General features: G+C 40.5%; 1 protein-coding gene across 4 annotated transcripts; it reads left to right on the forward strand.

Moving 5' to 3' along the window:
- PLEKHA1 (pleckstrin homology domain containing A1) lies at positions 1-27,460 on the forward strand. Of its 4 annotated transcripts, none has more exons than XM_048945125.1 (13): positions 1-154; positions 11,144-11,304; positions 11,891-11,947; positions 12,750-12,795; positions 14,923-15,020; positions 16,562-16,693; positions 17,272-17,415; positions 18,215-18,283; positions 18,835-18,899; positions 19,744-19,807; positions 21,038-21,127; positions 22,196-22,266; positions 24,980-27,460. In XM_048945125.1, the coding sequence occupies exons 2-13, from the start codon at positions 11,164-11,166 to the stop codon at positions 25,203-25,205; spliced, it is 1,203 nt and encodes a 400-aa protein (XP_048801082.1). In that variant the 5' UTR covers positions 1-154; positions 11,144-11,163; the 3' UTR covers positions 25,206-27,460. The 4 variants fall into 4 exon arrangements, with proteins under 4 accessions (XP_048801082.1, XP_048801083.1, XP_048801081.1 ...); XM_048945126.1 differs by having other exon boundaries at positions 22,196-22,236; XM_048945124.1 differs by lacking the exon at positions 22,196-22,266.

The following is a 27,460-nucleotide window of genomic DNA, read 5'->3' on the forward strand; positions in this document are numbered from 1 at the left end:
TTCCTGAGCGGGGCGGGAAGCGGAGGGGAGGGGAAGGGAAGAGCGAGTTCGAGCCGCCGCCGTCGTGACGGGCCGGGAGCGCGGCAGGAGGAGGCGAACGGGACCCGCGCGCGGCCCGGCTCCTCACGGAGCTCCCGGACTGCGCCGGCCTCCAGTAAGTGCTCGGGGCCGGGCGGAGGGCCGACGTGGGGCCGCCCGAGGCCCGAGGGCGCGGCGGCGGCGGCGGCGTTCTTCCTGCCGTGCGGGGCAGGCGCTGCCCTCCGCCTTCGCGCAGCGCTCCGTCTGGTCGCCTCGGGCTTCTCCCTTCTCCTTCTTTTATGGTTGTTATTTTTTTTCGAATGTCATTTTTTCTTTTTTTAACTTCCTGACGAAATCTTGGCTTTGGTGTGAGGGTCTGCGGGCGCTTCACCTCGAGGGGGGCTGTACGAAAGGTACAAAAGGCGATGGCACCATCGCCCCGCTGAGCGTTCAGGGCTCAGTCACATCCCCAGCGCTAAGAGGATGATCTCATGACCCGCGTTTTATTTGATTTTTTGATGATGATGATGATTATTATTATTTACTTCTCCCTTCTGTCTTGTCAGGTGTTACCAGGGCACAGCCTACAGTGCTGGTGCTGATTATTATTATTATTATTTGTTATCATTCCCTTCTGTATTCTCAGGTGTTACCAGGGCACAGCCTGCAGTGCTGGGCGTGGGCCACTGTGAGGTGCGGAGCTGTGGTGGCTGTGGCAGCCCCCAGCCTTCATCCTGAGCGCTGCTGTGGCTGCACACAGGCTGTTGGAGGGAGCTGCAGGTTAGCAGCGTGCTGCTCAGCCACCTGTGCTGCTTGTTTCTCAATGCAGACAGTCTCTGAGTGGACAACTTGCCTTTAAATGTGTGTTAAACTCTGTCACGTTTGCACTCTGTAGCACAGGTATCATTCCAGATGTGCGTTTGGTGTGTTATGAACTTAAGACTTAAATTCTGCAGATGCCTTGGGAGTAATTAACGCATAACCTGCACAAAAGGTGTTGTATTACTGTATAAAATATTTGCCAAGTGACTTCAAGAGAGCAGCGTTTTGTCTCTGGGGAGCAGGCTGTTATTTTGAGGCCTGTTTTTGAAAAGTCTTCTGTCTTAATTCTCATGGTTTGTTGGGGGAGATTAAAAATGCTCTGACAGAACACTTAATAGTCAAGTGGGGAAAAGTTCAGTTACACAACTTATTAGGCTGATCGTTAGGTAGAAAGTGCTCTCATTTGACTGAGTGAAGCTGAGAATGGGACTGATGTTTTTTCTTCAGTTGTTAAGACCTGCATTTCTTTGTGCTTCACCTTGCAAAGGCGTTGTGCTTTTACAGAGGTTACCAGCCATTTATGTATATATACAAAGATGTGCGTGGAATCCAGACTGCTGGATGCTGTAAGCTTTTTGTTGCCTTCTGACGCATTGCTTTACTTCACTACGAAGGGGCCATTATGTCTGCAAAGGTGCACGTCCTGTTCTCTTCCCCTTCACCCAATCCCATATGTGACACTGGAAAACAGAACCGTATTTGATCACAGTTTGCCTCTGTGAGGTGTTGGAATAGCTTTGCATTGTTGAGTCCAGAAGGGTTTTTTGTCTTTTTTATTTTTTTCTCTTTATCCACTTCCTTTTTCTACACTTTGACCATGTTCATTATGATACAGCACAAACCCAGTCTTTACCACGATAGAGCTGTGGGGGATGTCTGTGGCTGGATGCTGTACGACAAGGTACTCCTTCTGGCTGTCTTAACAAACTTAACCAGACTGAAATTTTTAAGGATTTTTTTTATTCTTTTGGTGTAAAAATAGTTATGAAATATAATGAAGGCTTGTGTCAGTTTATTTCACAACTGAGTTACGGTGAATCTTTCAGGTACATGCAGGAGTGTGATCACCTATGGAAAGAATTCTTCCTCTGAGCTTAGTCATTGCTTCTTATGATGTACCATGCTGGATACATTGAGAGGAAATCATTCTAGAAAGCGTTAACAGTGGGTTTGGAGCAGTGGATTTGCCTTTTAGGTTCCTGCAGTTTTGTCTCCCACTTCTGGTTATTATTTTTACGTGTTGATCAATTCACACAAGTAACAATGTGCATGACACTGTCAGGTTCCCAAAGCAGAGAAGTGTGGAAGTTCTGCTTTCCTGTTTGTCACATCCGTAAGCATTAGGGGGTGGGCTGGAGTCTCGCTTAGAGGGATTGTCAGCCTTGTAATTCAGTGGTAAATAAGCCCTGATACGGCATAAAGTATTAATTCAAGAGTTTATATTGGGTTTTGTGCATTCTAACAGTTAATACTTGGCATGATACCACTGAGTACTGGGCTGCCAGAGACAGCTTAGCATAAAAAAAAGTCAAACTTGTCTTGAATCTGGTGTCTGCAGTTACTCAGCGGTGCTATTTTGTTACTGTAGGAAAAATCAGTTCTGAGTTAGTAAAATGTACAGATGAAATCTGTTTTCTTAAGCTATTTCTGTGTTACATAACTGCAGCTGGCACAAGCTTCCATTGTGTGCATTTCAGAGATGGAAATCAGGAGAAGGATGTGTGGTAGGTGACTAACAGGGTATATTGCAGCATTTAAGTGTTTTGGAAGAAGAGATGCTTACATATAAACTTGAGAGAGGACAAAAGAAGTAGTGTGTACGGGAAATAGGAAGCACCTTAATGTTTTTTTTTCCTCTTTCTGTCACCTCTCCCCTGTAGTTGTCCTTTCTTAGGAGCAGTGACTGAGTGATAGAAGATGTGCGCCATGGGGTGCAGAGATGTGTGCAAGCAGGGAAAAAACCTGAATGTGAGAAAAGGCCTTGACTTTTCCAAATAGCTGTGGCTTGTTTCAGAAGACAAGTTCTATCAGCAGGAATAATAAAGGCTGACTGTATGTCAGAGGGTTAATGCAGAAGAGAGGAAGTGCAAAAGTCCATTTTTATTGACTTTAACAGATTAGAAAAAAGCTTTAGGACGTTACTAAAATGTGACCTGATCTGTGCCTGCAGTACAGCCTCCAGCGCAGGATTGGACAGAGTCCAAAATGCCAGGCCTGCAAAATTCTTAATCTATTTTAGTAGATTTAGAATTCCATCAGTGTCTTTATTACTAAATGGCCCTGGTTATTTGAGCTGACACCTATCACAGTAAATGGAGTCACTTCAAAATGCAGCGAGCCTGGAGCACTGGAAAGTGAGAGCGAGTCAGAAGTGTGAAGTTCCCTAGCCTGTGGTGGTATGTGCTCCATTGTAGCCAGCTGTATGTCACTGCTAGTCTGAACAATGGCTTGTGATAGAAGAGAAAGCATCCTTTGCACCAGTTGTTTTCTCCTGATAGTCAGGAGCAACGGAAAGTGTTCTCTGAAAATGCTTGCGGGGTTCGGAGCCGAGCCGAGTAAGCCTTTGTACGGCTGCGTGAAAGTAGAGGGCAGTCATTTGTTTCAGTGCCAAAGTAGGTGAATTTAGGTAACTGGATTTAGCATAGAACATTCTTACAAAGTGGAGTAAGTAGTTCAGAACAAGAGATAAAACTGTCTGTTCTTTGGTTTCATTGAGGCTAAATGCGGCGAGACGTGGTGGGATGTACTGCTCACAGTGCTTTATAGAACTGCGTAAGAAACAGAAACATCAGAATCCCAGTGAGCTTACCTGACATAAAAATAATGTATGTTCTCTTTAAAAAAAAAAAAAAAAGCATGCTGAAGAGGTTAGAGAAACAAGTACTTGTTTCAGTTTGGGTTTTGAAGTAATATGTGTTAATGTACAAAGCGACTGATAGTAGAGATAAGGCTGAACTATTCAGAAAAAAAGAGTTCTACTCCTATGCTGCTCTCTGAGACTAGGACTTTGTACATCTGTAAGTCAAAGGTCATTGTCTGATATGCTGTAGTCTAATTTTGAAACACTTAGAGATGTATTAGTGTATGGCTCAATTTTATAAATAACACCTTCCTGTTAGTGCTAGGTAAAGCAGCAGGGTTTTGTGCTGCTGAGGAAGGAAGCTTGGTTCATTGTCTCAGCACTGAGCAGCGTTTTCTCCCTCCAGGGACTTGCAGAAGCATCTAGAATGTGTAGGTGTTACTTTAATCTTGGAGAAGGAACTTATTAAGCTTTCTGGGGCAGAACTGTATGAGCCACTTACTTTTAACAGATGTTATCTGCGTGAGTAGGGAGTTGCAGGTCTGGTAGACGTTTGTGGCATTTAACAGTTTAAACAGTTTTCAGGTTTGAACATATGCCTTTGCCTTGAAAATCTGAATAGTTTAGGTATTTTATGTAGAAGAAAGGTGGTTCAATGGTGAGTGCTGCACTGAGACTTGGGAAACAGGTTGAGCTCTGTGCGTTGCCAAAGCTCTCTGTGTGGCCTGGGACAAAGTGCTGCTCTGTCCCTCCACGTTCAGCTGGAGCTGCAGAGCTCAGTGCATCACCAGCCGTTACAAGGTACAGCAGTCAGGCTTTGAGGTGCCTGGAGCCTAGGGCTTCCTTATGTTGGAAGCTAGAGGGTAGATGAGCTCCGTGCTGAATGTGAAGTGGAGGAAAAAAGAATTCGGCAGAAAACCTTTCGGGTCAGTTAAAGGTAGAAAGCAGGTTGTTAAAGGCTGGAGGAGCACTGCGTTGTTTTGTGTATTAAAAGCAAAAGTATAAAAGCAGTGCTTAAAAACCTGAATGAGCCAGGTCTTTCTGTTGTGATCCAAGGAACGATAGCAAAACTGCATTCTGCTGTCAACTCTCCTTTTGTGTGGAAAATGCCATTAGTTCTAGGTAAGCATTACATCTGAGTGGTTTAGCTATCAGTTTTGTTTATTAGTTATTGCTGGCACGGTAGAATGCCCTAAATTCCTTTTGATTTTATTGGCTTTTCAGGTGAAAGAAGATGAGAACAGATCAGCTTTTCCACCGCACCACTGAGCTAAAAGTATTTTGGTTGAAAATCCTTCTGCTGGAAGTTAAAGATGGAATTGTCCTTGCTGTAAACTGAAAGTGCAGACTAGACAGCAATTATCAAGCTGTGCAAACATGAGTTCTTATTGCTGAGAGCCTACGCCCCCAGGAGCAGTCTCTGCACTGACAGAGATGTGATAAATTCATCAGTTTAATATGCAGTTATTTTGATGTGTATGAGTGCTTTGGTCCCCATCACATTTACATCCCTTGTCCAATAAAATATTTGAACTTGTTCAGACTAGAGATTTAATTAAGCGTTCTTCTGTTAAGTGCTAGAACAGTTACACGCCAGGTTTGGTGTAAGGGAGCAGTCCTCCCAGCACTGCACTTCAAAGGACCTTGTTCAATTATTGGTTAGTTCTTTAGGAAAGCTTATGATACCAGATGGGAACTTAGGCTGTACTAATAGTTCATCTGGCAAATTAATTTCTTCAGCTTGAAGACTTTGTGCTGCAGAGTTAGGTAGCGATGCTTAAAGGATGTTTCTGCTTCAGTGATGTTCCTGCTTAGTCACAACTTCAGGCTTTTGTTGTATTTTTTCCTCGTTAACCTTTTCATTTCCTCACTCCTTAAATGAAGTTCACTGTAAGTACACTGGCTTCTTCATTTGTGCTGCCTAGTTTGTGTTGCTGCTCTGATTTTATTTTTTCTTTTTTGGGGGGTGCAGGGGAAGAGTGGAGGAGCAGCACTGCTTTGTGAGAGGTCCATTTATTCCCTCCTTGGGGGAAGGCAGTAAGTTGAAAACCAGCCTGTTGTTTGTTCATGGTAAGTTCAGGATTTCCAGGCATGTTGTTGCACATAGACAGGATTTATGATTCTTCTGGAGTATTTCCGTCTTGCTGCGTGTAGGTCATGGGGCAATCCTGCAAAATGCCAGGAGCCCAATGGCTTCCTGGTGCTGTTAGGATTAGTCTGTAGGTGGAGTGTGGTTATTCTTTGCACGCTTTGTAATTCATGCTGTGAGGAACACCGGTCCCAACACAGCCAGCAGCCGCACTGTGAGCTGGTATTTATGACATGGCAGTACAGTGCGTGAGGGGGGGAGCCAGCAACCAGCTGTGGGCTATGCCTGGTGCAAGGCATATTCTGTAGGCTTGCAGCTTGCTTCTTTCTTATTGAGAATGGGATTTTCATTAATTTGGTAGGGGAAAGCAATAGACAAAAAGGAAGACAGTGACCTGAAAACCTTGCCATTTGATGATTGGCATGTGTCCTCTAAAGGAGTATTGGCTCACTTATATGAGGCAGACAAAGCCTTGTTCTCACTGAAGAGCTCCCACTGAATTTGTTCTTACTGTAGAGCTCCAAGATTACTCCTCACCACTGTGAATCCTCATGTGACACTAATGGGATGCAATAAGTAAGGCTGGTTCTGGAGGAGCCCTCCAGCCTTCCAGGTGCTGGGGATTCTGACCTACACAAAGCTTTGCACAGTGAATGAATATTTAGTTGTCAATATAATAAATAATAGCTGACTGACTCAAGAAACATCAGAGCATTTTCCTTAGGACTTTGTCATATGTGAGTATTAAATCACATTAATGCTGTAGCATTCAAGTTGTAGATAATGTGGACTACAGCTATGGGCATTTGTCTCACTGAGGTAAGGAAAGGAGGGGAATGGAATAGTTGGTTTATTGTGACTTAACAAGGCTTGAAAAACAATAGATCAGATGTTTTAAACATGGTGATGACTGAGTAAGGCTTAAGTGCATGATAATATTGCTCTTTTTCAGAGGTGATTCATCAGTGCAAGTAAGGCTGCTTCTGTATTGTGGCTTGGCTGGAAGTTGGGTTAGATGCTTGCTAGCAGAGGGCTCTATTGTTAGACATGCCTCATAGCTTGATCAGGGATAGGAGAGGCTTCTGCTGCTTTTATTTGTTTTTTTTTTTTTTTTAATTTTGATTGTGTTTCTTCGTGTATTTAAGAATTCTCTTGTGCAGCTGCTTTTATTTTTGACTTTGGAGAAGGAGCCCAAACGTTGGGATCAACATTTCCTGGAGACTTCCAATTCTCATCTGCAGATCACTGCTAACAGCTTCTTTAGCTTCTAGCAAATCAATCATGTCATCAGTTTAACAGAAGCACTCAGTTTGCTGCGCCGTCTGGGACAGAAATGGAACAGAAACAGTGATGGATCTTTGGGAAATAGGGAAGCTTAGCATGTCATTTCAGAACAGTCAGTCCTAAATTATCATCAAAATAGTGCCCCAGTCATCTGTCTCTCTAGCTGCCAGGGTTTTGGTTTTATTTTGCTTTATTTTTCTTGCATGTTTTGGGTACTTTTCAGAAAACTGTAAGGGGTCTGTGAGGGATGGGAGAGAATTTGTTGCTGGGCTTCAGTTATCAACATAGCATTCTGCCTCCCTGTTGGAAAACATTTCAAGGGATGAACAGTCCAAAGTTTAAGCAACTGTACTGGGAGATTACATGGTTTTCCGAAGCTCTTCAGAACTGCTTGTCTCAGGGTTTTCTCCCTCCTCCTCTTTATTGTCCTGTATGCGTGTGAGAAGGAAAGCTTTCATTGCTGTGGTTTGCGGGGTACAAGTGGGACAGTCTGAACTCATCCTTTACCCATGGGAATCAATAAATGGAGTAAATGGTCAGTAAAAATGATGACCAACTCGTGAGCTGCTGATTTACAGCGGGAAGCTGGTGGTAATTGCCGAGGCAGAAGCAAAGAGCTGGCAGCGATTGAGCTGCCACTGGAACTGCAGGAAAGACAGGCAATTGCTGGAGCTTTTCCCCTTCCCTTTCCCCTTCTGTTTGTGCCTGCTTTGTGTAAATTAAGCACCGACTGTGAAAGGAAAGTTGAAGTAATCGAAATACTACCTTGCATGCTTTCTTCGTCTTATAAAGGCTTTGGACTTGAAAAGGTGGAGGAAGCCTTCAAACTGTAAAGGAGTTGAGCTCAGCAGGTGCTGGTGTGAAGCTAAAAATAGCAGATAGTGTAGGAGAGTTAGAAAAGGCTGTTCTCAGCTGGTGGGGCAAGATGCTGGTGTGCCTCTCGGGGGTTCTGGTCATATAACCCAGCTGCAGGCTGGAACAAGGCGCTCAGTAACTTTTAGATGGAGGTGCCCAGGAGGCTCGAAAGCCTTCAGCTGTGATATAAATCTTAAGGAATGTTGGTACACAGAGGAAAAGAGTGGTGAGAGGGGAAATCCCAGAGAAGTTGGGCTGAGGTACGTACCTTCTTAATTTAGTGCTCTGCTGCTGAAAAAAGGGATGTAAGGCTACAAAAATAAGCAAGGCGTCCTGTTTGGGTTATAGCACAGCGAGGCTGAAAGAGCTGCTCCACTGAACTAATGTCACTAACAGTAAGTGGTATCTTAGATAACACTGTGTTACGTAGAGCAGTTTTAAGCTGATGTTGTAAAGAATTGTTAGGTTGGTCTTCCAACCTGAGGCATTGATATTAGTGGCATTAGCAGTGCAGTATTCTGTATTCGTTGCTTTGCTGTCTGTCTGGAGCTGCCAGGCAGGGTGCTGCAGTGAGGTTTTGTCATGTGTTCAGCTGCTTTATAACTGGAAGAAAGGCCTAAATTGATCGTTATGCGCGTTATCAAATTATGGTTTGTTAATGAAAGCTGAATGGAATTGGTATTAATTGGGGGTGGATTCTTGCCAAGATATAATAGGATGGAAGCAGAGTTCTGCGGCTGGAGGATGACTGCATGATTTCATGTTGGATTTCAATTTTATAATGAAGCTTAAGGCTTTTTAGCATCTGGTAGGTTTCAGAAACCCTATGAAGTGCAGCTTCAGCCTACTCCAGCAGGAAACCAGTCACTGACACATACTTCTTATCAGCTTCTCTGAGAGCTTCAGCACTTGATACTAAGCTGGACTTGTGTCTCAGAAGCACTACTTGTGTTGTTGGGACAGCCTGGCACAATTTGGGAGAGCAGTGGTAAATAACAAGTTTTGCATTTATTTAAATTAAAACTGTGATGCCAAGTTCTGCCAGTTTAGAGATATAGTTTAGAAAACAGCCGCCCTAAAGCTTGCCCCTAGCTACTGCTGTTTGTATAGGGTTCATAGTGAGAAGGTGTTCCTCCAGTGTAAAGAGATCCCAAGAGCTGGTGGGGTTACTGTTAGGACAGAGTCTTGAGGGTGCCCAAGTGTCTGCTTTCACACTTGGTTACAAGCTGAACTGAGTTACAGAGCTTGTCTGAGTTCTGTGGTACTTGCATTGCAAGGGCATGGTAAGAAAATCTAATCACCTTAGGAAATTGTGATACTTCACTAGAAATCAAACTTGTGTCTCTGAAGTTGAAAACCACCATTGCATACTTTATGTGGGCACTCCTCTGCCTCTTAAGGGGGAAAAGAACCAATTGGTTGGGTTCTCAGAGCAGGCTTATACCCAAGTAACATCCTTGCCACTCTGCAAAGAACGGCTTGCATCTCCAGCAAGTGTGCAGACTTCATCGTATGCAAAAATGTATATGCCTTTAGGATTAAAGAATTTAAAAAGGAAGAAAAACAACTGGATTTTTAAAGTACCCTCTCACTCTGATACTGCAGTCTATTCAGCTTTTTTTTGCAACTGCTGCTGAATGGAATTGGGAAGCTCTGGTCCCTGCTGGCAGCATTTCAGGCTCGAATTGGCACCAGGAGGTTAATGTGGTGCTGGTGCAAAAAAGGTTCGTTACCTCACAGATGGAATAAATTGCCTTAAAACTGGTTAATTGAACAACTTTTTGCATGGTGTCAGGATTGCGACAGCAAAAAAAGTTATTTCTCAGTGGTTGGTGCAAAATTTGAATGGTATTCAAATCCTAACCAGTGGTACAAAAGGACAGTTGTAAATGCAAGCTTATGTCTGTGTATTTGTGTATCTGATACCCAGGAATAAGTACATGTTATGTCTACATCTGATTGCCAAACATGAGCACTTCAAAATGTACTCACCAGTGTCTTGTGTTGTGCTGTGATGTGTGAGACACAGACAGTTATCAGGTGTCTGCCTCCTTATGTGCATGTATATCTATTTAAATCAAGTAACTAAGCATGGAAATGGAGTGCAATTTTAATAAATATTAAATTACACAGTGGAAGGTGGAAGTTCTTGGAAAAAGTCTCAAGTGCTTAAACCTTTCATGCATCAACTTAATATTTTTAGTTCTTGAGCACAACAACTTAATATTGTTGTGTTGGTAAGTTAGATTTTGGTGGGGTTTTTTTTGTTTTTTTTTTTAATGTTGAAGTTTGCTTTTAGTCTTGCAGGGCTGGCTTGCAAGGTAAAGCAACTGTCCTTTAAGAGAAGGCAAAACCAAAAAGAGTGGAGCCTTAAAAGCTGAAGCAGGCAGAATGGAAATGGGTGGACAGTAGTGCAGATTCTTTGGCAGCAAAGAAAGCCCAAAAGAATGACAGCCCATGGTGACCCTCGTGGTGCCATGTGTATATTGAGACTTTTGCTTAAGGCTGGGAAATGTGTTCATGTTTCTGCTGCACGCGTCGCTTTTACTGCTTGATGTACAAGGATGAAGTGCTGTCTGTTTGCACCATTGTCAGCCATGAAATTTTTTTTTAGGAATAAAGAGAAAATGTGAGCAGTATTTCCAAATTCTGCCCTGTAGGCCTTTCTTGAGCAAAATATATATAAAAAAAAAAAAAAAAAAAAAAAAAAAAAAAAGCATGTTGGATGGTGGTGCTGCGAACAAAGACCCTTGGTCACGGAGGTCAATGTCTAAGACAAAAGCATAAAAAAACATCACAGAATCACAGGATGTCCAGGGTTGGAAGGGACCTCAAAGGTCGTGAATCTCCAACCCCCTGCCTCATGCAGGGCCACCAACCTCCACATGTAATACCAGCCCAGGCTGCACAGGGCCCCATCCAACCTGGTCTTGAACACCTCCAGGGATGAACAAGGCATCCACAGCCTCTCTGGGCAGCTGTTCCAGCACCTCACCACTCTCTCTGTAAAGAGGTTAACATTATCTCAGTTTTGCCCTATTGGTGGTTATTGTTTATTGATGTAAAAACAAGCACTTTAATTACTGCTTAGATATCCCGAGCGTGTGCTTCAAGGAAGTAAGGACGAGCCATCTGTGGGAGGAAACAGCTACACTTCACTGATTCTTCTGTAGAAATCTCTTTTGGGTCTGAGTTGAAACAGCTTGAAAAGTTGGAGTGGTCTTAAAAGCAGTTCTGAGGAGCTTTGCTTTACTTGTCTCCTTCTTGTTTTGCAGTGTGATGTTCTGGGTCAGAAATGCCTTATGTGGATCGTCAGAATCGCATTTGTGGTTTCTTAGACATTGAAGAAAATGAGAATAGCGGGAAGTTTCTGCGGCGGTACTTCATTCTGGACACGAGAGAAGACAGTCTGGTCTGGTACATGGATAACCCCCAGGTGAGGTGCAATAGTTATTAGGCCAAATGAATCACTTTGATTTGTTCCCTTCTGTACATGTATTAAAAAGTTGAACAAGTGCTTTATTATTAGTTCTGTGCATGTGGAAACTCTAAGAAAGGAAAAAATATATATATAAAACAACAGCTTTTCCATCTCTCTTAGAAAATACATGAGGCAGCCTTTGAAGTATATGGCATAACAGCTAAATGTCACTTCTTGTCCCTTCCGCCTGCCCTGATCAAAATACATAAGATGCCAACATCTGTTAAGGAAAAAGTATTCTTTCCGGATTTCCTGGTTGGAGACCTGCAAGAATCCTTTTTTCCTCTAGTCAAATGCATACACCTCTGAAACAATTACTGCTTGTATTGTTTCTAGCAGTCTTTCTGTTTTTAGTTTATTACCAGATGTGTGTAATAAACAAGTGGTTTAGATCCTGTTGGAAGCGTACATTGTGTATTGTCTGTAAAAACCTGTTGGAGTTTCTTTGTTTGTGGCATTGAATGATTTGCTTTTTATCTGTGAACTCTGAACGTGAAGTGACAATGGTTTAGTCTTGCTTTGTAACATTGATTTGTTTCAGAATCTTCCCTCTGGGTCTCCGCCTGTTGGAGTCATTAAACTTACCTATATTTCAAAGGTAAGATGATACGTAGGACACCTGTTGGTAGATATTGATATGGGTATGAAGTAGAAGATAAATCATTGGGTGTGATAGTTTGCAGTAATAATGATCTTGAATAACAGAACAGTGAAACTTGTAGTAAATACTGAATTCTTATTCATTTACTTGCCCAGGAAAACTAAAGAGTCTCTATGCTTAAACTTACAGCAAATTTTGCATTAAGAAATAAGTGGAAAAAATCAACCTTTCTTTGCATGTAACTTTTTCCTTTTGTTCTTCTCCTTCATCTTATCACCTACTTTTTCTGTTCTTATAAGAGATATAACTAGCCACATCGATATCACGGGCACATCTTTACAGACATTTCTGTACCCATCTCCTTCCTATTTTTTTTCCTTCCTACTGCTTTGACTGAAAGCTCGCATTTAGTGACTGAAGCCCTGAGCAGTAGGAAATGCTTTTGAATTTTTAGTTCCGTTGAGATACAGAAGTTAAAATGCAAATAGAAGTGTTGCATTTGGCAACTTCAGCATTTTGTCTGTGAGATTTTTCCCTTCTTTAGAAGGATGGGGAATCCTAACATTTAAGGAATAGGAGCATGTGGCTTAAGCTGTCTTTTTGCCATAGGATGTACACCTTAAACTGAATATTACATAATGTTTTTCTTTTTGTCTGTGTATCATCATAGGTATAATGAGATTTATAGCACACACTATGTTGCTCATCTTCAAATTCAGCCGTTTACAAGAGAGTGTGGTGATGTTTGATGTATATTTTGTGTACTCAGTGATATTTGAAATGTTAATTTTCCTGCTAGGTTAGCGATGCAACTAAGCTGAGGCCAAAGGCAGAGTTCTGTTTTGGTAAGTTATTGTGTGCAGCATGCGTGCCAAGTAAGTTCTTCAGAAACTTGAAACAAAGATATGTTCTGCAATTCTATTACTAGATACAGCTGGTAGTGTTGTTTTTAGAAATGGCTTGTGCTCACCATTTCCTCTTTAGTATGGGTGTGATGCTGGTTTCTTCGTGATGTGTTTTTATGGCTTTTTCATATTTCAGCTTAATGAGGAGTAGGTAAGAGTTGTTTCTTCAGATTTTTGAAGTTTTTGAGACATTAATAAGCTAATTAAAAATGATGGCTGTTTTCAGAGATACAGCATGCCTGTCAGCTATGGAGGCAAGTCATCTAACTATTTTAATCTGTATTGCTCATAAAAGAGTACATTTAATGGATATTAAAACACCATAATGCTTGCCAATGCTCTTGGGTTAAATTTCAGCCTATGGTGCTTCAGCGAAGGAAATAATTTGCTTGGGGTACCTTCTAGGTTTCTTGATGCTTGAGCTTGTTTCAACTTGGATGAAGCTTTGGCAGCTCATAAAATCCCTTAGATTTTTTTAAATAATTTTTCTTATAACTAAGTCACTTCTCCAGAGCTTAACATGATTCCAGAATTTCATAGCAAGCTATTAGCACTCAGAAAATGATACATAAAGATGGTCGTTGGCCACTATTCTGTTCACAAGCAACCTTTCTTTATGACTGCATTCTCATAAGAGCTTTATCTCAGTTGAAGGTGCTGGAAATGCCTGCAGGGCTTTTTGGCAGTTAGGTAGCACCTTTGCCAAGGGTAGTGTTACATACAGGCCCAGAGGAGGCAGCTTTGCTGCACTTTGTGCAGATCCACACAAGGTTAACACATGGTGTGACCCATGCAATGTATTGTTTCCTCCCTGGAGGGAGTTGCCTTCTTTGCACTGGGTTTCTCTAAGGTGCCTGTGTTGGAGCTCATGAAACTCTTGGAAATCACCCTGTGTGTAGAACTGCAGGGATTCTGTACCTCATGTGGCAGTTCAGTGCCATCTACAGATTCCTCTCCATATCGACATGCAGAGATGTTTATCCTCATCAGCAGTAAAGTTACATTTAATTCTGGGCCAGCTCTAAGAAGCCTTAATTGTCCAGGTTGCTGACTTACAGCTTCTAATATTCTTGGCTCATTAAAGAGTCTTTGAACCTTTCAGGAGAGGGGGAAAAAGAAGTCCTATTTATTGTCATTCTTTTAAGTTTTGAAGGAATTTTGTTGTCAACTCATTCTACAGTTCTGCATTTTGAATTGATATTTGCATCTAATAATATTTGCTTTAAGCCACCTACTTGGGGGAAGTGGTGAAGGCAATGTGGAAGTATCTGTTTCTAGCACGTATGTTAGTGATGACTTGAACTGTGATGTTACAGGTAAAGCAGAAAATACCTTGCAGTTCTGGGAGAGCTTTAGTTGGAGGTTATCTTAATGCTCTTTCAGTGTAAATTCTTAGTTTGTGAGGTCCCTAGTGATGGTTTTTCACTTTGACTCAGAAAGAAGGATGTTTGTCCTTTTTGGATAAAAGTCTGCTGGGTGTTGCTGGGTGGAAATACAGAATTACTAGAGTTCTGCTTTCTTTGTCAAATTACTAAAATAAAATAAAAGTTTTGTGTTCCTGACTCTTTTAAAGGTGTGTGGTCCAGGCCATCATGTATTTACTGCTGGAAAAATCAATATTGATCATTAATTAATAATCTGAGATTGTATTGCATTAATGAATTTATTGCAAAGGATGGTAGGTGGTGGGCAGAGGATTGAAAGTCAAAACTGCAGAAGTATAATGCTTGATGCTTGGGGAAATTGAGACTGGGAAAAGGAAACAGCTATAAAAAAAGCATTCTGACTAAAATCCAGTACTTCCTTTTAAATAAAAAGTATTGAACAGATCATGTGTGCTGCATTTTAAGTGTTGCAGTTGTTTTTGTTTTTGAAAAGGCAAGAAGGTGAGGCTTCCTTTGAATAAAGGAAGCCAGTCAATGGGTGTATGTGTATCTTACCAAGAAGAAATGCAGCACTGAGCTTAATCACTTGAACTGGCTTATCTGTTTGAAATAGCTCTTACTGTGGTGTGAAGCTTGCTCTTGAATTTCAGTTTTCTTAACTTTTTGTAATGCTTTTTAACAGTTATGAATGCAGGGATGAGAAAATATTTTCTACAAGCCAATGATCAGCAAGACCTAGTAGAATGGGTGAATGTTCTGAACAAAGCTACCAAAATCACAGTAAGTGATCTCATTCCTATGTAGCACTGTTTTCAAACGTCAGCTTTGTCAACGTGTTGCACATCTCTGGCTTTCACACTGCAGTGGCCATTTTATCTCTGTAAACAAGTGTTGGCTCATTTCCAAGACTTGAGGGAACCAAACAGAACTCCCTCCTAAACTTGAGTTCATTTTTGTTTGCCTTTTGCTTTGGAAATTGGACAAAAATGTGAGCTTAACTTCAATAAAACACATGGTAGTCTCTAATAAAGGTTTTAAATTACCGTATGCTGTCATATTAATTGAAATATCTGGAAAATGCTTGCAGGCAAAGAAATGTACTCACGCATTTACCTGCTGTCACCTGAAGTTTAATAATTCATAAAGTATTATTAAAATAGTGAACAGGTACATGATGCTGTGTTACAAAGGCTCTTACCTGATTTCAAGTAATATCTTTTCAAAGAAGTATTAAGCTATTAACTGTGTTCTTAAAACTGCTAAATTACTTTCCTGGTTTGTAGCAGGGCAGCTGGTTATCACATCACGGAAAACATCTGTGGATTACCTCAGTCTGTTAAGAGACAGAAGTTATGGTTTTGTTTCTGTCCATATTTGGGGAAGTGATGATATGAGCTGTTTTAAGAGCACACCCTTACAAGAAAGAGTTCTGAGCAGAGCACAGTTTATTTCTTGTTGGTGGTGATAGCTTTCTCATATTTGGGGGTTATCTAGGGATGTGATGTTTCTATGAGTTGTTGGAACTGTTTTAATGCAGGCATTTGTTTGGACTTGGAAAAACTTCACTATTACTAATAAATAAAACCAGAGTGAGAAGGCTTTGTGGTTTTCTGTTTTTCATGAAGAGGAGCAGGGGAAAGCTGTCCCAGGCTGACACTTGTGCTCTCAGGACTGCTCATACTTCTCTGCAGATTGGAACGAGATGATCCTTAAAGTCCTCTCCAACCTAAGCCATTCTATGATTCTTTTGTTTTGTAAAACGTGCAGTCCTGGCTGTACAGACTAGAATCACAGCAAACTATAAAGTAGCTGCTGTTCTTGGCTAGATCCATTCAATTTCAAGTTTTGAGTGTACCAAAGACTTGTGTGAAAATTCACTGTGTAAAAAGAGAATCTGGGTATCACTTCTTCCTGAAGGAATTTGACTGGCCTGTATATTTATCTAGTTGCTAGTTCCACAGTCAGTGGTGAGTCTCCATTCAGCACTTATTACTGATTTGAGGAAATGTGAAAGGAAGTGGGATATAAAGAACAAGTTCTACAAATCAGACATCCTTCTGGAAGATCAAGTCTAGCGATCATAGCAAAGCTTGGAACTGATTTTTAGACTTCATTTCAACTTGGTGGCATCTTAATTGGTTTTCTTCTGAGGACTGAAGAATAGCCATTGCAACATATTTTCATGTAAACTGTTTCTAGCCTGTACAATTAGAAAACATTTCTTAAATCCTGCTGAGTGCAAACTGAAAGTATTTCTTAGGTTTTTGTTTTTGTTTTCATACGAATTTTGTAAAACTTAGTTTATTGTGTTTCAATTTGAGGTACCAAAGCAGTCTGATCCTCTGTGTCAAATGGATAATGCAAACCGTCAAGCTGAAAGCCCAGGTGGAAAGAAGCAAGTGTCTTACAGGACAGAAATTGTTGGTGGTGTTCCTATCATTACACCTACCCAGGTAATACCTCTGGAAGAAATGGGGTATTATTTTTTTTGGATGTGTCTGAAATGAGTTGTTGGGGTTAATGGTGCCAAAGTTCTGTCATCTTAATGGGCAGGAAGAGTGGAGTGAAAGGAGTTGATGTCAGTTGATTGTGCTATGCTACTAGAGGTAGTAAGGATGGCAACAGATTAAACTATCACAAAGAACCTTAGGAAATGAGCTTGTGAAGACAGAAAGTGAAGTTCAGTGAAAATATGTGAGGTAAAGGATTCTTTCAGAAGTAACCCTAGTTTTGCCTAGAAAATATTATGTTCTAAGGTAACCATTTCCTCTTGAGTGAGAGGTAAGAGTTAATCTTGCACAAAAGCATCACCTTGGCGTACAGTAACATTTGGGGTGGGAGAAGGGGTGGAAATTCACACAGAAACATCAGGAGTTTGTAGGACAACAATAAAAAAAAACTAGAAAACATCCTTGCTGTTTAAATCCTGTCTTTCCCTGCCCAGACCCTGATAATAGCGTGGTAGTGTAGGTTCATCATTAGAAAAAAGAATGAGAATATGCTGAACTTCCCTCTTTTTTTTCTTTTCTAGAAAGAAGAAGTCAACGAGTGCAGTGAAGGAGGTGACAGGAGTTACCTGAAACGATCACAAAGTCACCTTCCTTATTTTACTGCCAAACATCCCCCAGATAATGCTATTATCAAAGCTGGCTACTGTGTAAAACAAGGAGCAGTGGTAAGCATTTGAAATCGGCGTGTTTCCTTAGTCGAGAGCAAAGGTCTTAACGTGGTAGTTCTACTTACCAAGTAGACAGATGTAAAGAAAAAAACATGGTTACCAGCAATTACAGCATTGCTGCCAGTATGAAGGATGATTAAAAGTAAGCAGTGTCCTACTGTGGAATATAATTTGTCTTTTTTGTATTCATGGTCTTCCACGTTGTTGATGTTTTGGAGAGAAAAATTTGTTCACGCATAGGTCTTCACATAATGGTTAGTGCATTCAACTAAAACTTCTGCTCTACTGCAGTTATGTTGAGCTCCTTATTTTGTTTCCTAGAATTAGAAATCAATTCCTTTTTAAATCACTGAGGTGTTTACAAAACACTATTTTAGTGTGCTACAATTTTACTGTAGTTCAGAGGAGGAATTGTACCACTTGTTAGGCTGATTAATGCAAGTGGAACTGTTCATGTGATGCCTTGCTAAATTGACTAAAAGCAAATAAACTGTTCAGATTAGGCAAGATATACATACTGTGAGCCCTCAGACTCATTTTATCTTGAATTATGAACCTTCTGGTAGCATTTCAGTTTTTCACTAAAAATTAACTAGAAGCATTTAACTTAATTAGTGTCTTCTTACATTTCTGCTACAATTTTAAGTGGAGTTTTTTGCACAAAAAGCTTTCAGAAGCCAGTATTTTCTACTATAAAATCTTTTCAGTGCTCTCCCCTGCCAAAAGGCAGTCTTGGGGAATATATATTATATATTACTGTGTATGTATTATATATGAAGTTATTTTCCTTTTGCAGATGAAGAACTGGAAAAGAAGATACTTTCAGTTGGATGAAAACACAATAGGATATTTTAAGTCCGAACTGGTAAGATTCTGATTGTTGGTTCTCAACAATACTTCCAAGAAAATCCAAAATGCTTTTGAAAAATGTATCATTCTACTCTTGAAACTTGTACCAGTGTCTTATAATAACTTCATGATTGGGAAGAAGAAAAAAAATCACAAGATGACCAGGGTTGGAAGGGACCTCAAGGATCATGAATCTCCAAACCCCTGCCACATGCAGGGCCACCAACCTCCCCATTTAATGCTAAAAATGATTAGAGTGGCTGTTAAATCAGCCTTCAGTCTTCTTTTTAGGGTTCTGCCAGTACTGCACTGAAGAATGATAGGGTATATTCTGTAATCACCTTGATTTTGTTTTAATATCTTGTGTCACTTCATTCTCACATACACTTTATTCTTGAACAGCAGCTCATTTTGTGGAGGGACGTGACTAATCTTGCAGTTCTTGATCTGAAGTTAGGATGAGGGGATGCTTATCATACAAATGGTGGGATTTTTCCCCATGGCACCCAAGACAGGGAAGGAAATCTGCTGTTCTTTCCTAAAAGTAATATTTCTATCTTTTTTCAGGAGAAGGAACCTCTCAGAGTTATACCACTTAAAGAGGTCCATAAAGTTCAGGAATGCAAACAAAGGTGAGGAGAGAAGAGCTGATGCTTGGGACACAGTATGCTGCATGTTGTGACTGGGCTGCTTGTTGGAAACATGGAGGAACTTAAATAGCTTCAGTTTACTATGCATGTATGATGCTCTTCATTTGCAACAGGTAGTTTGTGTATAAAACTGATAGTGGGAGTGCTGCATTATGCTGTGTTCCACGCATACAGTGTTTGACTACTGTTGTGGAATGCAAATAGATTGGATGAGGGCAGAATAAAGGAATATCATACAGTCATGAGTCAGAGAAGCATAAGTACTGTCTGATTTGGGGCAACAATTCTAGTTGTCCCTTTTCTGCTTTTACAGTCTTTAGACCTTTCTCTTACTCAAGCACTCGAGCCAAACGACCAAAGTTTAGATGAGAACTCACTGTCTCCTTCTGTTTGCTTTCTAATGAGTGGCAATATAAGGAATGAATCAGCTCTGTAGCTGTGGAGATAGATACTGTGTTTTTTTTTCTTTTAAGCAGGCTGCTATTTAGGAATAATGTTTTGCCAAATCAAAACCAAAATATAAATATGAAGTCTAGGAGAAATCTGATGAAAACAGTATTTGAACTTAATATAATAGGAATTTGAATGTTCAGATTAAAAATATCAAGCAAGCATGTGTGTCACTAGTGAACTAAAGAGTCTTCAGGCCAAGTTCAATATGAGTTGCTCTTCTTCTACTTTTTTTTTTTTAAAGGAAAAAATACAGGGTGATGAAGAATGCAGAGGTCTTTAGGCAGCACATGCTTTGGTTCTCTGCACATTTTAGAGTATTAAAGTGAATTGGGAAAGTTGGACTTCCTGGTGAACTCTTTTCTTTCATTTGCAGTGATATCATGATGAGAGACAATCTCTTTGAAATTGTCACTACTTCTCGAACCTTTTATGTACAGGTAATTTCTTCTAAACTTTGGGTGAAACAGATTGACATTGTCAGAACAAAGAAGCAGTGCTATTTGTCTTATAAAGTTGGATTTAAATGTACTGTAATTTTCAGAAGGAATACAATTTTCATTATGTTTAGAAGATGCATGTGAGAGGTACTCTGAATAACAGCAAGCGCTGTTGGTATCTAAGAGCAATACAGTAAAAAGCAGTGAATCCTAGTGTGACTTGGTTGGTATTTGGGTTTTCAAATTCCATAGTATCCACTCAATATACTAAACCTTTTACTTTGAGGTGCTGAATCTTTATTTATAGTAATCGAGTTCTCAGATTGAAATTAGTTGCCACATGAAAATAGCACAGGAACACCCAGTTTTTGTATCTGAAAGTATTTTTGGCAGTATGTATCTGTATGCATGTTATTCACTGCATCTTTACCATGTTATTTTTTTAAGGTTTGATTTAGTGTAAATCTCAAAGGCTTGCATTGTCTAGCTGTGTGGGAGTGTGATGCTTATAGTGCTATTTCTCCTGTTTCTGGAGGAGGAAATCATTTCCAGCTTTCTCTTGTAGGATCAGAATGGCCTGTATCATCTGATAAAGGTTTTGGAGCCAAATGCTGAGTTCTGAGCTGTCTCACAGCTGAACAGAATTGACATGTTGCGTGTGCTTCTGATGGTGTATATGCTAGTTTTAGTCAAATGCAACCTAATAGAGGGAGCTTTAGCTTCTTCTTTGTCTCAGACACTCACTGTCAATCTGTTTCATCTTTATAAGACCCTTGATCTATGTAAATGTATAGCAGACTCTGAATATAGACTGCTTCTTATTTTGCTGTAGCTCTTCAGTAATTACCTCATAGAAGTAAAGTGACTGAGATGCAGAAGTTGTCATTGTGCAGAGTCCCCTGAGGGAGGTCAGCAGATCTCCTGTAACAATTAATGTGGGTGGTTTAATTTGTTTGTTTAAACTAAGGAAAAAAATGAACCTAGAATATGTAAATAGTATTTGTGTGTGTATTTATTTATGCACTTGCTGCTTATTATTTTATAGAAACATAAGTATGTAATGGAAATTCAAGGCAAAATTTTAAGAAATGTCAGCTTTAAGAAATACAAGTCCATGTGGCTTTAAATAAGAGATGGTTAAAGTGGGATAAGGCTCTGATTTTTATGCAGATGGTCAGCATGCTGAGAAAAGAGCTGATAGTTAAACCTGCCTCGTGTTGTTTGATCCAGGCGGACAGCCCAGAAGACATGCACAGCTGGATAAAAGCAATTTCTGGGGCCATTGTAGCACAGCGGGGACCTGGAAGATCAGCAGCTTCCGTATGTTACTCTGAAACTTAAAGAAATGCAATTAGTTGGTGTTCACTTCTGCACATGAGGTTCTAGATTTTTTACTTTTTGTCTGTCTTCCATTCTGTCCTGTAGTAATGTGGCATCTTTGCATGAAATTTCCTACTGACAGGCATAAATTATTTTGTGTTTTTAATGAACACTTAGCTTAGTCTTATCTATATGTTGCTTTACATGCATTGTACTGTCTTGAACATGTAGGTAATGCAAGTGCTAACATAGAAGAATTCTTCTGAGTTCAGTTGGATCTTTTGTTGCTATGCTGCTATGAGTAAAATGGAACCTTCCTAATTCCTGCGAGGCATTTTTGGTAACTGAATTTTGCATTCCAGTGACGAAATCCTAATGTGCTTGCAACAACTCTAGCTGCTAGACTATCATTGTCTGTTGCTCGTAGTTCATTGTATGTGCAGATACAGGTTCACATTTAAAACACTTTCTGAAGAAATGTCTGCTCGCATGAATTAGGCTTTGCTGTTGGAAACGTAGTGTGAACACCATCTAGCATTACTGAACTGAGGCACTGTGACAAACCTTCATGTTTGTGAAGCTGTGTGGATGCCAGCATTTCATCCATACTTGCATTTAAACTACGTCACAGCGTCCCCACGTATAGCCAGATAGAACAAATGGAATGCTGTACAGTTCAGATGCTGCAAGGTATGCTTCTTCACTTTCTGGCTATGGGATGTTTTGTAATAAGATGAATATGTCATCACCCCCATAATCTGAAATCCAGTAACTTAAATCTGGCACCTGACTACATATTTGCATCGATGTTTCTGTCAACTGAACCTAAGCTGCCAGTTATTTTTGCAGCTGAGAGCTGGTTTTAAATAATAACTTCCTATCGTAAATCTTATTTCTTTCGGGGGGCATGAAAATGTGCAGATAACTTTTCCTTGTGTATGCTGGTTTGTTTCCTTCGTGGGGCTAACTGAGCAACCTCGCTGTTACTGTCTGCATCCCTTTTCTCTCTCCCTCTCTTCTTTCCCCAAGTATAGGTTACTCTAATCTTAGCTTTGCACTGTGTTCCAGATGCGGCAGGCCAGAAGGCTGTCGAATCCTTGTATACAGAGGTATACATCAAGAACTGGTGAATGCAGCACGTATGTGGGCTCTCATGGAAACTTGCCTTCTTAACAGAGGGCGTAGAACTAGAGACTAATTTGCGCTATTAAGAAACTAAAAATAATGCTACCTGTTACCATTACTGAGAACTAACTCATAAATTACATCATTCACTTACAGGTTTGCGCTGTATTTTCTTGCCTTTAAAATAATTGGAGTTGAAAAGTGACAAAAACATTTACTTCAAACTAGAATGTGTTTTAAAACACAGCAAATTATGTAATATAATTTAGAAACGAAAGTACAGAAACCAATTTGCATGAGAGTTCATGTTGCCATTTTACTTCAAATTTTGTTTTGAAACTGCGCAAAAGCAAAATTAAACTTCAGCTACCCACAAACTAATGCAGATGCGTGCACACAAAACTGCACGTCTTAACTCCAGCAATTGGAAGGATAATACTGCAGCCTGATCTGCATGGCTTGTAAGTGTCTGCATGAAATTTAGTTCAAACGTAGCAGCGTTGTAATGTGCGGTCGTTGTTCAAAGCAGTGCAGCTTGAGAGGAACGTAGCAGCAAAGTCTTTTAAATGTGAAATCAGTGTGGGTAGTAAAATCCAAGTATCCTTTGGCTGATATAATCAGAAAGTTTTGTGTAGAGATCTCGTTCTCAGCTCCCTCACTGCTGTCCATGTGTTCACCTGTGAGCATTGTTAAAAAGATGAGCAGTAGTACTATGCTGAATCATACAATCTCCTAAAGCAAATGTTTTTCTTAAAGTGAGCTGTCAAGTCAGGTCTGAAATACAGCAGTGCAATTGATATGTAAAACTTTATTGAATTTGAGCACAAAATTGAAGTCCAGAGAAAGATGAACAGCTCCTTCATCCTGTAGTATTGCATCATATGGAAAAGAAATATGATGTTATTTGGCAGAATCCTTTGATTCAAATAATTTGAGCCAAATTATGACTGCATTTATGAATCGCTGTCATAGCGTTCTGAAAGAAACTATGGAAACTGCTATGGAAAAATGATTTCATTTAGGATATGTATTTGCATCTTGGACACATCTGTGATAGGTTTTTTGGCTAATAAAGTGCTTGAGAAGTGCCTTGATTTGTGTCCACACGTGGGTTTGCCGGTTTCTTCAGTTCCTGCACTAACACAGAACATTGCATTGCAGAAGTGGCAGCAGCGGCAGCTCCTAATACATGCAGTGAAGTATTCAGTGCATCACTGCACGTTGTTCTGGTCGTATTATTTAACTTGACATCCCGTGCTGTTTTAGCTGTCCCAAGGTCTTTGAGACATCCTTTCAGAACTGACAGATAGGATGCAGAATCTGAGACACTGTCTTATGGAGGTAGAGGTGTAGGTCAGGTAGGCTGTCCTCATGTTATGGTTCAAAGGGATACCTAGCCCCTGGCTGCATAGAAGTTGCTGTGATGATGGCTCGCTTGATTCCACATGCTCGTGGACACAAAAGCTTTATTTTCTTAAAGTCTGTTCATTGTAGATCACCAATATGGATAGATACAGCTATAAAAGCTGTTGCAGTTATTGCCTGGATGTGAGGATGTGTTTAGTAGACAGTACAAGTATAGCCAATCCAAAACGATTCCAGCTTTTCTAAGATCAATTGTCCCTCAGTTCTTTTGTTTCATCCTTACTAGTGGTACCTTCAGGATGCCACCTGCACTGCTGAAAGATGTCCCAGGCTCCCAGGTCAAAGACTGAGCCTCCAAGCCTTTAGAGCTTTTCACCTGTCAGCATTAAGCAGCCATTTTTTGTATTTTCTCACTATACTTAAATTGCATCCCTTACTGCTCCCATCACCTAGCAGGTCTAAAAGTGAGCTCTGTGCTTTAGATTTCTAAATAGTACCTAGATGGTTTGGTAATTTATTTCTTTCAGGAAGTGAATGTTAGATTATTTTCTACAGTGTCAGTCTCATGAATGTGGTTTGTAAAGGTCAACAGAATGGCAGGTAACAGTTATTAACCCAAGGAAGTAACTTGACAGTTGAAAGGAATAAGATTTTTTTTTTCTGGGCCGTTAACTTTGGAGCTCTTATGTGGTTTTGATAGCAAAGCAGAGTTGCCATTTCTCTTTAGTCCCCAAAATAAATGAAGGAGATTGATCCTTGCGAGAAGAATGAAGAGCATCATAGAATCATTGAATGGCCTCAAAGACCATTTAGTTTCAGCCCCCCCCTGCTGTGTGCAGGTCACCAACCAGCAGCCCAGGCTGCCCAGAGCCACATCCAGCCTGGCCTTGAATGCCTCCAGGGATGGGGCATCCACAGCCTCCTTGGGCAGCCTGTAAAATGCGTGCTGCTTCAGGATTTAGGATGCAAGTGCCTGTTGTATGTAAACGTTGGAATCAATTTATTTCTGAAAGATGTCATTTACAATAGTTTTGAAGGTGCACGTCTTCAGAAGGTTATGAAAGTCTTAATAAAATGAGAAGCTTCAGTTTGCTGGACTACATTATAAAGTGTAAGGAGCTGCTGCGCTTGATTTGAGAAATGTAATTTCTTCAAATGAAGCAATGGATGTTGCTGTCACACACTGCTGTAGGCTCACACTTAATACACTGCCTTGGGAAAGCACTTGCCTCCTCCTGCTATGGCTGATGCTTTGCTTTGTGTATTTCCTGTCTTGATTTTGTTTCTGAGAGTGAAATCTGAGACTGCATCTTTGCAATGCGGTGTCAGCAACTTGATCTGACGCGTGCCCTTCTTTTCCAGGAGCATCCCGACTCTTCTTCCGACCCCAACCATGCTCTCCGTTCTGCCCTCCCAGCCCCAGCCACCTCACATTCCACAGCCACTCACAACAGCCCTCTGGTCCCAAACCCTCACGCCAAATACCCTGCCTTGGAGAAGCGAGGATTTCACGAGTCTTTTACCAAGGCCAAGCCAGGGAGCTACAAGATCCCGGCTGTCGCTGCAAGAGAATCAGCTGCCAAAGTGACTGAACAGGGCCTCTGGGAACCCCAAAGCAAAAATGGCACTCAGGAACAGGATCCTGGCCTTGTGGATCTGGATGACGCCAGCCTTCCAGTTAGCGATGTGTAATGATGGAAGTGTTTGGAGAATGATCCATTTGTTCGGTCCTCTAATTTCCTTGCTCAGACTTTTAACCAAAGAAAATTACAGGAAATAAGAACAAAAATAAAAAGCAAACACTGATTTATATATATATATATATATATATGTATGTGTGTTTATGTACACATATGTGTATATATATGTTTGTATATTGCCTTTCAGCCGAGGGTCAAAAATGGACCTCATGTGTTTTCTCAAAGCCTGATAGTGAATCACCAGGGAGGGGCCAAACTGCACAATTTACAATGAACTAAACAAAAGACAAAACCAAAAATGTACTTTTGCAGGTTAGCAAAGTACCAGCAAGTTTTCATTCCTAATCTGGCAAACTAAATTTACAATTAATGCTGTGCTGTGAAAACCTGATTGCCAAAATATGTGATTACTTAACTTCATTCTGAACTACGGTAAGATTTTATGCATGTGTGAGAATTGTTTCTCTCCATGGCTTTCAGATAGCAGGAAATGCACAAAATGTTTCTTCTGTTCTTTAGGATCGAAAGTGTCAACTGAGTTGTTATCAGAATAAGAATTCTGGGCTCCCTTGGAATTCTAGTTATGGTGCTGAAAAATTTCCACTAAAATAATATTTTGAATAGTCTATTTTTGATGCACTCCTAAAGGTGGGTTATAACTTTTTGCACATTTGGATTTTAACGGACTGCATGTAATGTTATGGAGTGGGGGAGGAGGGAAATTGGACTTGTGAGTTTGGACACTTTGGACCTTTTGAACTACGTAGGGTTTATATTGTGTTACATGAGGCTTAGCAGTAATTATTTTTATTCAGTGTCTGAACGTATCGTTTGATTACTGTGTTGAGGATGGTTTTCTTATCAGTGCTTTGTGAACAGTTGTTTCTGTGTTGGATCAGTGGAAGACCTCCTCGTTTAGTTTTGTCCTTCTTGGTACTGAACTGTTCACAGTCATGCAATTGTGGCCTATAACTTTTGGTGCACTAACGATCTTAAGTGCCTGTGTTTTTTCTCACGTTGTTGAAACACTTTCATGTTAGGTGTGTACACAAACCATTCTCAGTGGCTTTGAACCCCGGGTTGAGAGTTGTTCTGAATAGCATTGTTTGAAACGGCTGTTTAAAAATAGGAAGCCTGCACTAGGGATGCCAGGCTTCTGGTATTGCATCTACTGGCTGTGCAATAGATGTTTTTGGGAAAGAGAGAATGAATGCTTGTTGTTTGTGTACACTGCGTCACGGGGCTTCGGTGGTGCAGAGGGGAGGAACCTTTACATTTCAAGCATTGCATTAGATTGAGCGTGTGCTTCTCATCGTTTCTGGAAAGCTGTTCTAATCAGAAGCCCACAGACATGCCATTGCTGCTGCTTACTGTGGTTCAGTCCAGCTTTGTGTTACTTTTTTGCCTGCTCTGACCTAAGATACATATCATACCAGTCCATCTTCTCTCTGACTTCCAAACTGACTTCCTGCCTGAGAGATACGGATGGCTTTACCGTGATCATTTGCTGATCCAAGGATGGAACAGTGAAATATAGTCTGATTTCAGAACCTTAAGTTATGTCAGCACCTTCATTTTTTATCCATAAGCTAACTAACCACAGTCTTAAGGCAGTGGTGTTTGTATATTACTGGTTTTCTTTGACTCTTTAGATACATGTGAAAACTAGCACAGAATTGGAAGCTTCTGTAAGTGTCTAAACTAGTATTGTAGGTTTTAACTTCTTTAAAGACAAAACAATAGCTCTTCAGAGGCTTATTTTTTCACAAGTACATTCGGTGTGGAAGGCACTTTGCATTAAAATATTTTTACTGTAGTCTAACATCTGAAATCACTTGCTCTGGTACAGCTTTCACACTGCATGTTCATTTTACTATATTTTGGTATTGGCAATTTTACACATCGGGTGGAGGTGAAGCAGCTCCATTGTGGATCTTTTAAAAAGAGAGGGAGGGGGGCAGCAGAAAGAACTACTGATGTAGCTCAGTAGAATAGGGAAATATTTGTGGTTGGTAATTGTCAGGGTCTCCTATTTATCAGTACTTTTATAAATCTATGAAAATTGTTAAATTATTTTAGAAACAGTGCTGTAAATATGTCACATTTAAATTGTCAATAAATCACTTTGGGTAACTTAAAGTAA

This window comes from Lagopus muta, chromosome 5 (genome assembly GCF_023343835.1).
Source record: "Lagopus muta isolate bLagMut1 chromosome 5, bLagMut1 primary, whole genome shotgun sequence".
NCBI lineage: Eukaryota > Metazoa > Chordata > Aves > Galliformes > Phasianidae > Lagopus > Lagopus muta.